The sequence below is a fragment of the Mustela putorius genome, unplaced genomic scaffold (genome assembly GCF_011764305.1).
Source record: "Mustela putorius furo isolate JIRA1106 unplaced genomic scaffold, ASM1176430v1.1 tig00003988_pilon_pilon_pilon, whole genome shotgun sequence".
Classification (NCBI taxonomy): domain Eukaryota; kingdom Metazoa; phylum Chordata; class Mammalia; order Carnivora; family Mustelidae; genus Mustela; species Mustela putorius.
Genome location: NW_025422127.1, coordinates 17,230,017 through 17,245,665, shown reverse-complemented (window position 1 = coordinate 17,245,665; position 15,649 = coordinate 17,230,017). Strand labels below are relative to the sequence as shown.

The 15,649-nt window shown below is 43.7% G+C and overlaps 1 protein-coding gene across 3 annotated transcripts in view; it reads right to left on the bottom strand.

Moving 5' to 3' along the window:
* Positions 1–13,686, bottom strand: part of LOC101692228 (cat eye syndrome critical region protein 2) — a 175,162-nt gene extending 161,476 nt beyond the window's left edge. For 2 of the 3 annotated variants that reach the window (XM_004773789.3, XM_045071601.1), the window contains exon 1: positions 13,193–13,686. In XM_004773789.3, the coding sequence (XP_004773846.3) occupies positions 13,193–13,318 (126 nt within the window). In that variant the 5' untranslated portion in view covers positions 13,319–13,686. The remainder of the gene's footprint in view (positions 1–13,192) is intronic. The other variant, XM_045071600.1, reaches the window with a different exon arrangement.
* Positions 13,687–15,649: the final 1,963 nt, after the last annotated feature.

Here is a 15,649-nt window from a genome sequence, read left to right as displayed (position 1 = left end):
TATATGCCAAGGGACTAGAGCTGGAACCTTCCCATTAATTCCTCTAATGCTGAGTGTCTGGCAGTTTCTGCTGCCTCATATGCACAATTTTTTTTGGCTTTTATCATGGCTTCTCACAGTGACCTTTCAGCTTCTTTTCCACACTAACTCGATAATCCTTACATTTCCTAGGTTACACTCTCAAGAATGGGTATTTGATTGACCCAGTTCATCTTTTCTTGCAAGATGTGTTAGATTACTAGCCAGGATATAGACTTACTCCACCCAGGAGGAGGGAGAAGTGGTAAGGGGCTACTAGAACTGCCAGATACCCTCCAAAATGTTCTGTAGAGCCAACAGGGAGATAAGACAAATAAGCAAAAAATGCCTTCTGTTCTTCTGTAACTTCCATCGGACTTGGGGAATGTGTTAGCAGAATATTTATCATTAATACCTGTCTTATTTGTAAATAAATGCCCATTACAAAAGGATCACAGAGTTGCATTAAGTAGCAGTCTTACAGATCATTAAATACTTAACAACAGAAAAACTAAAAACTGAAGTATTCCAAACAATCAAGAGTTAATCAAGAGTAAATCTAAAATTCTAAAGATTAAAAGTGTACATTTCTGTGTCTGGATTTTCATTTTACTAAACAGGAAGCTAAAGCACTGAGCAACTGACAGTCTTAGGTGGGGTAACTACCAGCCCCCTCCCAGTAACTGGAGGGAGAAAGGAAGGATTGCTGGTATAACACAGAGTAGAATTTGGAAACAGGCTGGCTTTTCTTTAAATAAACAAACAAAAACTGTACTATTAATTGACTCCCTCCGTACATTAATGTTAACCATGTAAGAACGAAGATTTCTTTTTGGATTATTCTTGAAAAATCTTTTTAAGTTCCTTCTTTTCCATCATTTTCTTAAGCTTCCTAGAGAACTCTCTTCCTCTTTCATTCCAGGAGAATGCAGCTTTAGCCTCTCTCTTTCTCTTTCAAAGAGGCTTCTCTGAAGATATCTCTGACCTCTTCAAATCACCAACTCAATGGCTGTTTTCAATTGTAATTTTCTTACACTTCTCTGCATCACTCAGCAATGCAGACCTGGGAGCTGCAGAATCCATCCTGTGACCATGGGGAGCACCACTGCCAACTACTGAACTATACTCTTCAGAGCTGCCATATCTGCCAGAAACCACATTCCTCTGGACTCCGTCCCAGGCTGGTCCAAAGCGTTTTAAGCTATTAGTACGACATGCTTTACTTGCAGCCAAAAACATCCTTAATTGATTCAACCTTCTTTATGCATCCAACATTATTAATCATCTAGTCCTACCCATTCTTCAATAACACCAGTGATGAATGTTCTTTCCTATTACACTACCTTCAGCATTTCACTCATTTCTACTCCAATACTTAAACTAGTCTTTCTTCCTTCACTCTGTTCTATCCAAGCTTCCAAGACCAGATTTAATCTAAAACCTTTAGTACACAGGACATTCTGTCTAAAATTTTGTTGTCATTCTTGTCTTAAACTTCAACGCCTAAATAAAAATGTTTAACACCAGTGAGCCTGGCATTCAAGGTTTACTGCAATGTCTGGCTTATGATTTCTCAACCTCATTTTTTATTAGCCCTTTCTAAGAAAAGAACTCTGATCTAAGTAGATTTTTCTGACTTACTCAATATGAACCTCCAAAGCCTGCCTTCTCTAGAAAGCATTTTGTTCATGATCACTGCCTGCCCCTGAATTCCTAGAGTTCATACATTCTATAACTCGTCTGGCACATAACATATGTTTTCCACTATCACTGCTACCCACCCACTTTAAAAAAATACTGTAATTCCGGAGGGCAGCAGAATAGCAATCTTGTCACGTACTTCTGAAACCTGAGTATTAATAACAAAAACAAAACAGACTGATTGGGATTTGAGATTTTCATTTTCCTTTTAATTCGACTATTACTTGAAAGAGTTGCAAATTACAGAAATCCACGTAAAGTTATGATGGGCTCCATCACTGAAAGTGATGAAAATTTAGTGTTAGGAGGACATAAGTATCCTCACCATCAATTAGAACATTCCACTCCCAATCCCCAAAGTCCTGTAAAGAGGCCTGCTTTAACACAATGGAAATGAGGTGAGAGAAGTCTTTCAGAAACAATGTGGGGGGAAAATAATAAATCTGTGTAGGATACTAAACCAAATCAATACCAGTCTAAGAATGGGGGGAAAAAAGTTAGACGCTTTAATTATGCCAACAGGTGAAATTTTTCTTTAAATCACCTTTCCCCCAAATAGGTGTCTCCTGAACAAAGAACTTCAGGACACTGATTATAAAAACTGTCTCCCACACCTAAAAGAATCAGCAAACACAACCTTTCAGGGAGACAGAGAAAACACAATAGGGAATGGGGGAGTGAAAAGATTTGCTAAAGAAGTAGATCTGTTAATTTAACACATTTTCTATCAAGCAAATTGACTGTCCTTAGGCCCATTGTTGCTGAAACAATGAACACTCAGGGAAGTGGTGTTCATTAAAAGGAACTGGTCAGGAGAAAAAACAGTTATAGCCAACCAGACTGCTTAACAGCATTCACAATTGCAAGAATTCATTCCATTCCTAGGAATTATTAATTGGAGGGGATTTAAAGGTTCAACATTAAAAACATGCAGTAAGTTAGTACAATTGTGACCCTAACACATCCTCTATTTTCATGTATTTTTAGAGGTTATTGGGGGGGGAGGGGCACAGAAGGATGCACACAGTCTGCTATGACAACCATTCACACATTTAATTCAGGTGGCCACATGCCTCAGTGACATATTGCCAAGTCAGGCAGTTACTCTAGCAAACCCACCCTTGGGAAAAAGTAGAACACTGCTCCTAAAGAGTCTGGGCTGTAGAATCAAAGCTAAAAGCTGACCATTATAGTATGAAACTTACAAGAACATGACATCACTTAAAGCCAATCCAATTATAAAGGTCACATGAGGTCAGGGAATTTAAACAGGAGAACAAAATACTGTATTTCATATATTTTTACACAAGCCATATACCATTTTAAAGGGGTGCGTGAGTAATGATGTGCAGAACTGTCTTTCAGTTCTGCCAAACAGAATTATTCTGAGGGGTCATTTGCCCTCCTGAAGGAGAAAACTGCCTTTGGCTGCAAAAGTGACTGACTTCACCTCAACCTATTTATGCAGATTCTGGAATTTAATACCTTGATTCAGGCCAGAAATTCCACTTTCCTCCACCACAGCCCAAAATGAACTTGGACGACAGCAGTAGATTAGCACAACAATGGAGTAGCAGAGAAAAAAACGTGTGGTCAGGCCTTAGCTCCCAGTCAAGAAAGATAAAGAACAAAAAATAAGGTGATGGATCCCTGCGGAGACCAAACACCACAAGATGGCAACCAGGGATGCTGAGATGGACACTCCACATAAAAGATACCTTTGGAGGCCACAGACAATGACACCATCTCCCTTGAAGTTCTACAGTATCTTTCTTCCTAGACTTTTACCTCTAAGTCACCATCCATCACAATACAATTTTTGTTCCAAACCAAAACGAAAACCTACTTGATCCATAAACTATTTTGCCATACTTGCCTACAAGGAAAATCCAGTGGGAGAAATCATGAAAAATACTGAGAGCAACCTCAAGAAAGGTTCTGTGATGGGTGTGTTCTAAGACAAAAATTCTGATGGAGTAATACACTCTGTATAACGATCTACCCTTATGTCTCAGATATATAAGCATACGCGTGTGCACACACCCACCCCCTCAACTTACGTCTCACTGAACTTTCAACCTGGTCATAACTAACCACCCCCACTCCCCACAGTCTACCACTGTGCGAGGCTCAGAAGATCTGTCAAGAAGACCCTGTGCCCTGACAGGCAATGGCAGCACAGAAGCCAGCCTGAGGCTAAATAGCCCAACACCCCTCTTCCCCAACAGTGCCGGAAAGCCAGGCCTTGCCTAAGGGAGGCCTTTCTTTCAGGGATCCAGTTAACCCCACAACACCCTCTATTGGTTTACTTCTCCCCTTAAATGACTCCCCAGGATAGAAAAATATTAAAACCTCTGCTTCCCAGTTTTCTGACGTGCAATTACTACTACATGCACATCTCCAAGCAACTTTAACTTCCTTCAGCTTTTATAAACCTAAAGGTTTGCATTTAAGAAAAAAAATTACTATTAGAAGAAAAAACTTAGCTTCTTCACAGTGTACCTTTTATACAATGAACTGAAAAAAGCCTTCCCCATTATGTGGGGAATGTCTGGAGATAATTTTATTTGTCATGACTGGGGATGCTACTGGCATATAGAGGGTAGAGGCCAGAGATGCTCTAGACAGCTTAAAATGTGTATGACAGATTTTCCACAACAAAGACTTATCTGATCCAAAATACCAATAATGCTGAGGCAAGAATCCCCAAGCCTTAAAGAAACCCACAGAATTCTGAGCTCAATATTATTATCTAACAATTCTTAATTATAAGAATTACTCAAAGACCTTTCCCAAGTTTTTAAATATAAATTAATGTTAGAAGATAATGTAAAAAAGGTATAATAAAAGCACCTAAGGAACAGCATCTATTGAAATACGAAAATACAGAAAGACAACATGGCTTTCTAAAAAGACTCTAATACCAAATAAGAAAGTCAGCTGCCTGAAGCTACACCTGGATCATTCGAAGTTCAAAGTATGAATGATGTTAAATATAAGTGAAGAAACAGAAGTGAAGGGAATATAACATAACTCAAGACCTTCATCCTCCAGAATTCATCCCCCCTGAAGGGAATATAACATAACTCAAGACCTTCATCCTCCAGAATTCATCCCCCCTGAAGGGAATATAACATAACTCAAGACCTTCAACCTCCAGAATTCCTCACAATCTCAAAATACAAAACCTTAGAACTCAGTTCGAGGACCTTGGAGGTAGTGAAAATATCAATCATCAAGTCCTAAAATCTACTTTCAAAGCAGTGTGTCTGCAGACAAGATTTCCACAGAAAGACAAGTTCATATAATCCATAAACACATCAAATATGGATTCATAGCTTTCAAAATTAATTTGTAAAACACGGATCCTAATACAGGTCACAACCTTGACCCTGTTAGCGAGGGCGATGATTTTCTGAATCAATTAATAGTGCAATGCATGCTGAGAACCATTCCTAGAACTCAAGACCTAGGAAAATCTAAGAATCATCTACTCTAAAATTCCAATTTTATGTATGGGGCATTTCAAACGTATGGAGCAAACCAAAAATCTGCCTAAGATTGTAAATCAAGTTAATGATAGAGGTAGGCCCACAATCCAGGTTCCTGACTTTCTGCTTGATTCCTTTTGAAAATATGTTCAATCACATCAATTAGATCTAAAACCATACAGTTAGAAGTTGCACAATTCTGTCCCCTTGAATTTTTACCTAAACCAGCTTTTGCACCCCCAGTGTTTCAGCATTCTGCTAATGCTCCTCACTGTTACTCCTAACACACAAGAACCCAGTGCAGAGCCTCTCCTGATCAAAGAGCAGACAGTCCGTTGCACCAAATGGTGCCAAGGTGTATTTTAGGCTATCCTAACGATGTTCCAGAAAATTAAGCAACACTGAACTGAACTTCCGTCGTATAGCAAACCAGATGGTAACATAGGCTGTCCTTCAGAGATGAGAGGGTATTGCCCTTTCTAGGACTGTGGAAGCTCCCAACTACCCCACTGATGGTTCACATGGTTGGCAAAGGAAGCTTTCCCTTTTAAAACGTTGGTATAAATAGAAAGGGGTTGGGGGCTGGGTGGCTCAGTTGGTTAAGCGACTGCCTTTGGCTTGGGTCATGATCCCCGGGAGTTCTCAGGCCAAGTCCCCCATTGAGCTCCCAGCTCCACGGATAGTCTGCTTACCTTCTTCCCTCTCATGCTCTCTATCTCTCAAATAAAATAAACAAATAATCTTTTAAAAATTAAAAATAAACAGAAAGGGGATCCAGTATTCACTTTTGGGGAGAAATTTTTAAGTCATCTCCACACCCAACGTGGGGCTGAACTCCCATGCCTGAGATCAAGAGTCACATGCTTTACTGACTGAGGCAGCCAAGTGCCCCTCACTTTTGGAGACATATATATGATAATGTTCTCTGAGAGAACATTTTCCCCTTTCAGGATTTCAAACTGTACCAAGATTTGCCCCTCTGTAATTCACATCTGTGCTTGGGCTTTACCCCTCGGAGAAGGAACAGATCTTGAATCCTTACAAAATATTATCTGGTACCTTACCTTATAAAATCGTGTCACAAACTACTAATTTTTAAATCATTTTAAATCACAAATCTCCTTTTGAGCAGTCCTGCTCAAAGGCCATCTTCTCACTGAGGCCATACCTAACCAGACTTTTTTTTTTTTTCTAACCAGCCTGTTTTTTATTACGACAATCTATCCCCTCAACTGGGCCTCCCTATGCCTTCACAGTTTTGTTTTTTAATGTCCTCTGACATATTACTCTTACCAACTGCTTTACTGTCTGTTTCCTTCCACTGAAATGAAGGAAGATATTTTTGTGTTATATTCACATCTTGTACCTCCATTATCTAATACATGATAGATGCTCAAAAATACTTGCTAAGGGGTGCATGGGTGGCTCAGATGGTTAAGCATCTGCCTTAGGCTCAGGTCATGATCTCAGGGTCCTGGGATGGAGTCCTGCATCAGGCTCCTGGCTCAGCAGGAAGTCTGCTCGTTCTTACCTACCTCTTCCCCAGCATTCTCTCTGTGTCTTAAATGAATAAATAAAATCTTTTTAAAAAATTAATTAAAATCAAATCTTAAAAAAAAAAACTTGCTAAAAGAAAGAAATGGAAACAGGGCACTTGGGTTGCTAAGTCCTTAAGTGTCTGCCTTCAGCTAAGGTCATGATCCCAGGGTCCTGGAATCGAGGCCCACATGGGGTTCCCTGCTCAGCAGGGAGCCTGCTTATCTCTCTGCCACTCCCTCCCTGCTTGTGCTTCCTCTCTCTCTAATAAATAAATAAAATCATTTAAAAAAAAAAAAAAGGGTGCCTGGGTGGTTCAGTCGTTGAGCATCTGCCTTCAGCTCAGGTCATGATCCCAGGGTCCTGGGATCCAGCCACCCTGCTCTTGTGGAAGCCTACTTCTCCCTCTCCCACTCCCCCTGCTTGTGTTCCCTCTCGCACTCTGTCTCTCTGTCAAATAAATAAAATCTTGGAAGAAAGAAAGAAAGAGTGAGAGAAATAAAGGAAGAAAGAAAGAAGGAGGGAGAGAGGGAGGGGAAAAAAGAAAGGGAGGGAGGAAGGGAAGGAATCATGAACTTGACACTGTACTTAGTTTGGCAGAAGTATTAAAAGGGGGATGTCTGGGTGGCTCAGTTAAGAATCTGCCTTCAGGGGCACCTGGGTGGTTCAGTGGGTTAAGCCTGCCTTCAGCTCAGGTCATGATCTCAGGGTCCTGGGATCCAGCCCCACATCAGGCTCTCTGTTTGGCAGGGAGCTTGCTTCCTCCTCTCTCTCTGCTAGCCTCTCTGCCTACTTGTGATCTCTGTCAAATAAATAAAATAAAATAAAATAAAATAAAATAAAAGAATCTGCTTTCACCTCAGGTCATGATCCAGGGTCCGGGGCTTGAGTCCCACATTGGGCTCCTTGCTCAGTCAGGAGCCTGCTTCCCCCCTGCCTGCTGCCTCCCCTGCTTGTGCATATGTGCCCTCTCTCTGAATAATAAATAAAAGCTGTTAAAAAAAAAAATGTTTTAAAAGGATCTTCTGTACTCCACATTATTAAAAATCAAAGATCTCAAGATTTGTACTATGGAGGCTTGGCCATTACTTATAGGCCTAGTCCTTCATTTTAGATAACGAAATCAGAACAGTATGATACAGTAGTAATGGCAAAGAATTTGTTATCTAAGCACCTAAGATCCGGGTGACAGTCTACCTGGAAGCAACTCAGTCTCTGTATTTCCAATCTCCTTATCTCTAAAATGAGGATAATTCCTACCTCACAGTGATAGCTAAGGATCAAATGAGATACCACTTGGGGACAGCAGGTTGGCTCAGTTGGTAGAGCATCCAGCTCTTGATCTCAGGGTCATGAGTTCAAGCCCCAGGTTGGGTGTAGAGCTTACTTTAAATAAATAAAATCAGTACAACCAATCAATAAAATAAATGAGATAACATTTGGAAAAATGTACCAAGTACTATGCAAGTGCCATTTATCATTAGGCTATTCCAACCTGTCAAGGTCACAGAGCAAGTTAATGGAACAATTAGAGTTAAGAATTCAAGTTTCCTAACTCCTAGTCTAGTGCATTTTGTGTAATAAACTAGGCTTCTGGTTCCCCTAGTCAAGGTTAACTCATTCTTTCATCTAGCTCAGGGCTTTTCAACCTTAGTGTGGTTGGGGACCTCTTTCAGAATTTGAAAGCAACAGGACCCTCTCCTCCAGCAAACTGCATATATGCACACAACATTAAATCTCCTATGGCCCATCCACAGGCCCAGGCTCAAGAACTGCTGGTATGAAAGATGTACTAATAAGTTACTATCAGCAATTCTTGTTTCTTATTTTCATGCTGAATAATTTATGCCTTGGGGGGGGGCGCCTGAATGGCTCAGTCAGTAGGGCATGGGGCTCTTGATCTCAGGGACAGGAGTTCGAGCCCCATGTTGGGTGTAGAAAGTACTTTTAAAAAAAATGAAAAATTTTGGGGGCGCCTGGGTGGCTCAGTGGCTTAAGCCGCTGCCTTCGGTTCAGGTCATGATCTCAGGGTCCTGGGATCGAGCCCCGCATTGGGCTCTCTGCTCCGCAGGGAGCCTGCTTCCCCCCTCTCTCTCTGCCTGCCTCTCTACCTACTTGTGATCTCTCTCTCTGTCAAATAAATAAATAAAATATTTTTTAAAAATAAATAAATAAAAATTTTTTAAAATAAAAATTTATGGCTTGGTAACCTTGAAAAAGGGATTGGATCCAAGGAAACAACAATGGTGTAATTTGGGAATCTGAATTAAAGATAGTGGCCCCAGATCATCATGTTCATTAGGTTAGAGACTTTACCTATGTACAACCACAACCAGGAAGGAGAGCCAAGTAAGAAGTAGGTAAAGGATTCAGTACTAAACAGCACAAAGCTCAGGGAAAAGAGTAGGCACTGACAATCAGATTATTTTCACCACGTTGCTAATACACAAACTATCATGACCATTTTCAAAGAGCCACCTAGAGACACCACAGTCTCTTCTCTAGAGGAAAATATTCCCAAAATGTTTGTGATGGGATTTCTGCCCACACCCCCATACCCGTCATAACTCCAGACCAAACTCTTCAAATGACTCCACACTCCCTTCCCTTACTTTGATCAACACATTACAGTTACTGTAAGGAGAACCTGGTAAGGAGGGGGGAAAAAAATCAGCATTAAATCTTTGCAGAGGTCAATTCACCATTCTTCACTTCTCAAATTGGGAAAAAAAACTTAACCAGCCTAACCCACTGGAATGTTAAACAATTATAAAACACTTTATTTAAATGAAATGTTTCTGAAATATTAACAGATAATCTTCTGACACAAAAGAATTAGGAGTTTCTTTGGTAATCTCCCATTTCGAAGTTAAGCACCTAATTGAGTAGGGGCTCTTAATAATACCAACCACTGAATTCAGTTTCATTAACCTCCTGTTGTCCAGCTATACTTCAATCTCCTCCTCTGAAAAATAAAAACAGTACCTAACCTAAGCCACAAATACATTGTGGGCATATTTGGGAATTTCTAAATATGTTAACAGTTAATAGCTTTTATCCCTGAGAGGAGGAATACAATGTTAACAGTTAATAGCTTTTATCTCTTAGTGGTGGAATTATGGGTGATTTTAATTCTCTTACCTACATGGTGCTATAATTTTCAAGGTTTATATAACATCAGTATTATTTTTCAAACCAGATATTCTAAACTTAAAGCATTACCTACACATTCACAGATTTTCCATCTGATGATTACAGAATCCCTAAAGAAATCCAATACACTGAAGGTTGATCAACAGAGCAAAAAGTTTTTTTACAAGAAAAAATAAAACTATCCATGTTTTAGGGACCAGTTCTGTAAGTGGGAGATATTGACCTTTTGCAGAATGGCAGCATGAATCCTCCGAGCCCTTCACCTATCTAAGAGATTACTTCATTCTAGATAAATAGAAGCCAAGTCCTTGAGGATTCCACTTCCTAAATTTTCTACAAATCCATGAGTTCAGGTTGGTGGTCAAGGATAGCTGAAAACTGGTTTCCTAAAAAAGCTGATATACAACTTCTACCACTTGGTATTATTCATTTTTACCCTTTAAAGTAGCAGTAAATTAAGATGGTAGGGCCTTTCCAGTTGGCCTCACAAATACAATTCAGCATCAGAATTAGTTTTTTGTTCTGTTTAAGGAGGGTCTTCCATTGTATCATACACTCTAACCAAGGGATTGTTTCTCAAACTGTCAGGACAATAAACTGTTATTAAAAAATCACCTAAGCAAAAAATAATAATAATTAATTTAAAAATTATTTATTTATACTTGAACTAAAACTGATGTTTTCAGGGGCCGTGGGACTCCATCTAGGGGTTGTGAGTTTGAGCCCCATGTTAGGTGTAGAGATTACATACATACATAAATCTGATGTTTTCAGTGAGTTTCTGCACTATCATGTGTCAAATCTGTTAGAAGCCTAAAAAAGACTAATTTTAATTTCTGATAACTACTGAAAACTTTAAGTTACAATTTGCATTAACCATGTCAAAACAAACCTCACGTGAGATGGTTACAAGGGAACTGCAGAAGTTAAAAAGTCACTGTCATCTGTTACCTACTTACTGAACTTCTAGTAAAAACAGTATGGATAATTACAAAAATGTGCATATGGATTCCAAATATTTATTCGTGTTGCAAGTATTTCAAACAGCATGCAGTTTAAAAACAGTGTCACTTCCAAGAATCGCTCCAATCAAAGGAGAGATCATCTCAAAGAGCCCAAATTATTCACCTGTAACAATGATTTTTCACTTCTTTTGTTCATACAAATTTGAACTCTTTGATTAGCTTACATTTCCTTAGGAATTACACCAGGTAATACTTAGAAACCACAAGTTTATTTTTTAGAAATAAGTTATTTAAAGATTACTCTAGGTATCTGTAACAATTTAAGGTAAAATTAGTTACCTCTATTTTTCCATCAACAAAATGGGAGTATACAGATTTTGGACGATAAATTTTTCCACAGTATTTTTAGAATGGGTCCTTAAAGTCTCAACTTGTAATTCAATGTCACCTCAACTTTATTATCTTGCAAGGGAGAAAATGGGCTAGGGGACAAGTTTACTATCATCACCCAAGATGGCACAGTCACAAGCAACACCTCCCACAACAGCCACCATTTTGAGCAGCACGACAGAATTTAACTACTCACGATTTTATACCAACTAAAAGAAAACAGTATTACCAAAATAACCGTTAAGCATCTCTTGAATTTAAGCATCCCCAAATAAAAACAGTTATCCTACTAACATTTTTAGTAAAGACCATGCTTATTACAATTAAGTTCAAACTTTGAAAGCAAACGCTGTGGTGCTATCTAAAATGCCCAAGTTATTACATCTTCCTAAAAACAGAAGCCTACGATTTAATCACATTGCTTTACTCAGCTTCAGGACTAAGAATCGCCAAAGGCCAGAAGGTGGTTCTAGTTTATGGGCCCACATTCTCCCACCGTACTTCTTTCGATCTTTTTATTTTCCCAATTTCATTAACTCTGCAACAAGAGTTAAGTTTCAACACTTCATTCATACAAGAAGCAAATGATATTTCCACAAACAACACTGAATCTAAAAACAAAGGTGAGGCAAAAATCCTAAGAATAAACGAACTAAAATCAATCCAAAAATGGCAGAAAGTAGGATAGGTGGGGGTGGGGAGGCAACAACAACTACGTGTTCCTCGAAAAGAGTAATTCTTATTTTGATTACTCCATTGGGGAACTCATTGGCAGAACTGAAAAGAAAAAAACTGACCAACAGTTTCCCTTTACCTTTGTCCAAGGCAAAAGGTGGTAAGTCCACTACATATACATTGCCATAGGAGGGCAAGCAATTCAACCTGCCAACCAATCAAATATTTCACACCCCCTTCCAAAAATAAAAATAAAAGAAAGGAGGACGGATGCTTGTAGGGGCTGGGTACTCGTCCGGGCCGTCGTGTACATTCCATTCCTCACACTCCCGCCACCATCCCTGCTACTAGGACCCCCTGATTTTAGTCCGGTTATCACAAAGCCCCGGGTTTGAAAGCACCTTCGGCCTGGCCAGAAAAGCCATCCCTTTACAACACGCCCGCCCGGAGGGATAATGGTGGCGAAATCAACTCAAAGAGCTCCCGAGGTCCCCGCATAAAGAGGACTGTATGTTCCGAGGAAAGGCGCTATTAAAGAATAACGGAGTCCTAAACTTTCCCTCCGCCTCGGAGCCCCGAGCAAGGGCGAGCGCCGGGCGGCTCCCCGGAGGAGAGCGCGCCCCCGAGCCCAGGCCCCCATCACCGCCGGCCCGAAGTTAACCCAAAGCGCCCCCGAGAGTCGCGGGCCTCCGGCAGTCTGCAAAGTCCGATTCCCCCTCCACGCGCCCGCCGAAGTGGGGGCGAGCCTCCCCACGGCACGACAGACCCCTCCCCCAAACGGCCGCAGGCCGCCTCCCGGCCCGGTCCGAGTTAATCCAGCCCGTACCCCGTCCCCGCCCGGAGCAGCTGGCTCGCCGCTTCAATGGCACCGGGCAGGGAGCGCGCGCACGCACTCTCCCCACACACTCAGCCTCCTGCCCGAGAAGTCCCGGGAGAGTCGGCCGGGTCCCACTCGTACAAAAGCGCACTCTCCCCCCGCCCTCCCGCCGCCCGCTTCGACTGGCCCCGGAAGGCGCGGGTGGGTACGGCGGCCACGAGCGAACGTCCCGAGCCCGGACGCCGGCACTTGGCGTCCCCCGCCCGCGCTCTGGCCCTTCAGCGCCTCGTGCCCCCACCTCCGAGCCCTTCCCCTGGCTGCGGACTACCGGCCAGTCTCCGCGTGCCCCCCGCTCCCTCCCGCACGGTGCTCCCAGACTCCCGAGGGGGGCTGGGGAGAAAGGGGCGCGGGGTGCGCCACCTCTCCCGCTCCTCGCAGCCACTCACCTCGATCTCAAAGTCGGGCAGACGGAACGCGGTGCGAAAGAGCGAGCAGAAGTGCGCGATGGCCGGGACTTCCCACCAGGAGCGGAGCTCGCCCAGCCCGGCCGCGCCGCCCTCCTCCGGGCACATCTCCCAGGCGCGGCGGTGGCGGCGGCGGCCCCGAACCCCAAGCGCGCCTCGGCGGCCCCACGCTGCCCGCGCACCGCTCGCCCGCCCGCCTCGGACTCCCGCCGCGTCGCAGCGCCTCAGCGCCTCAGCTTCTCGGGCGGGGGTGGCGGCGGCTGCGGCGGCGGCTGTTACTCCCGCTGCTGCCGCCGCTCGGCGAGTGCATGAGCTGAGGGCGGGCGACCCGGGCGGGGGGCGGCGGCTCGGGGGCCCGAGTTACTGAGGCGTCTGCTGCTCCGGCTGCCGACGGGGTCCGCGCGCGCGCCCCATCCTGCGGCTACGGCTACGGCCGCCCCCAGTACCATACAATATAATCATCTCACCGCTGGGGAAAACAGATGGGGCTGGGGGGGGCGGGGGGAGGGGGCCGAACAGAGGGCCTGGGGGAGGGGCCGCCCACGAGGAGGGGGCGGGGCTGCCCTCACCACAACAACAACCCCCGCCCCCGCTCCCCACCCCCAGTCCGGACAGCTGCAATTGGAAGAGAGGGGGAGGGGAGAGGGAACTGAGCGCCCCAAGAAAGAAGAGGAGTGTGGCTTGAAGGGAGCGAAGTACCCCCCAATCAACTGCCGTGGGACTCACTACGCTTTCCAGGTGTTTGGGACGGAGGAGTTTACTGACTTGGACCAATGAGGACAATAAGGGTCTCTCCCACCCCCCACTTGGCCTTAGTGGTCGCGCCCTTTTAAAGGGCCCGCCGGGTGGTGCTTTCGGTAGGGGCTAGATCCCGAAACACGCACGTGTGAGAGAGTTCAGTTATTATTGGTGCTGAGAGTATCCCTGGAGAACCAGTGGGTTGTAGCCCCCAGAAATGTGAGGCCTGGCGAGATAAAGTGATTTCCACCTGTTCTCAGCACTTTTATTCCATCCAAGAACGGTGTTCCAAGGAGATCTAAAGTAGCTCTTCTCTCCAAGGAAAGAAGGTGGTGGGGCTGGTTAAGCTGGAACCAAGTAGGATGGAGGCTGGAGAGCGGCGGGAAGGGTGGGGTAGGGGGAGGCACCAATCAGCAGCCTTGCGCGAAGAGCGACACCCCCACCCACCCACCCCAGGGAATGGACACGTGTGACCGCCCCAGAGAAGACGGGCTCGGAGCCCTGCAACTGCCCTGGCTGCAGAAAAGCTGCCTGGAAGAGTGCGCACAATGTAGTTAGAAAGCTGGGGGATGGGAAACGGGAGATGGTCTGAGGAGTGTACTCTGGGAGGGGTAGAGATCTGCACGCCCAGGCTGAGGGAATGTGCTCTGGGAGAGGAGTGTTGAGGTGTCTGCTTTAGAAATATTAAATTCTGTAGTACGTTACAATTCTGCTAAGTCCGAAGGAAGAATAAAACCCCTCAAAACCAGACCAGCAATGTGGAAAAACGACAGTGAATGCCCAGAGACTTGTATTGGTCATTGCAGTTAACGTTTTTAGTTCTGGGTATTTCTCAATCTTTGAGGGCCTTAGCCGGGTTCTGTATCTGCCTCTGGGTTAGTAAACACTACCCCTGACCTTCCCCTAAAGTACTCAAGTACTTACTGAGTGACAGGCACAGTTATAAAGTGTCCAGTGGCTAAATCAAAGATCCTCTTGTACCCTGAGCAGTGCAAAATCTGGAGAAAAATGACGAGCGGATTTATGTGATAGATTTTGGAGTGGGCTGTCTGGAACAGCCCCCCCCACACACACACACACTTTATTCTGGTCATTTTAATAACCTGTTGTGTTTTCATAAAGCAGCATTTAAGGGGCGCCTGGGTGGCTCAGTGGGTTAGGCCGCTGCCTTCGGCTCGGGTCATGATCTCGGGGTGCTGGGATCGAGTCGCGCATCGGGCTCTCTGCTCAGCGGGGAGCCTGCTTCCCTCTCTCTCTCTCTCTCTGCCTGCCTCTCCCATCTACTTGTGATTTCTCTCTGTCAAGTGAATAGATAAAATCTTAAAAAAAAAAAAAAAAAAGCAGCATTTAAGGAAAAAGAAAAGCCAAATTCTTAAAGTGTATTTAAATGTATCTTTCAAGAGTCAAAATACTTCTAACACTGGCTCCCCCAATGCCCCCTCCTGGCTTGGAAACGGGCCCCAAAGTTATGCAGTTTTGTTCTTTATTACCTGGAACTATTTAGTGATTTGAAATTCATCCTCCAATTCTACCACATGCTTTCTTTCATCTTTGACAAAAATGAACATATATCTAAATGCTCCCAAAGAGCAAAGGCTCCAGTTTTGTGTGTTTATAAAGCACAGCTCTTCTGTAGATATCCTATTAATAGATGAGATGTGAAAGGGGTGACAAGCCACTGTGGAATTAATCACATAAACT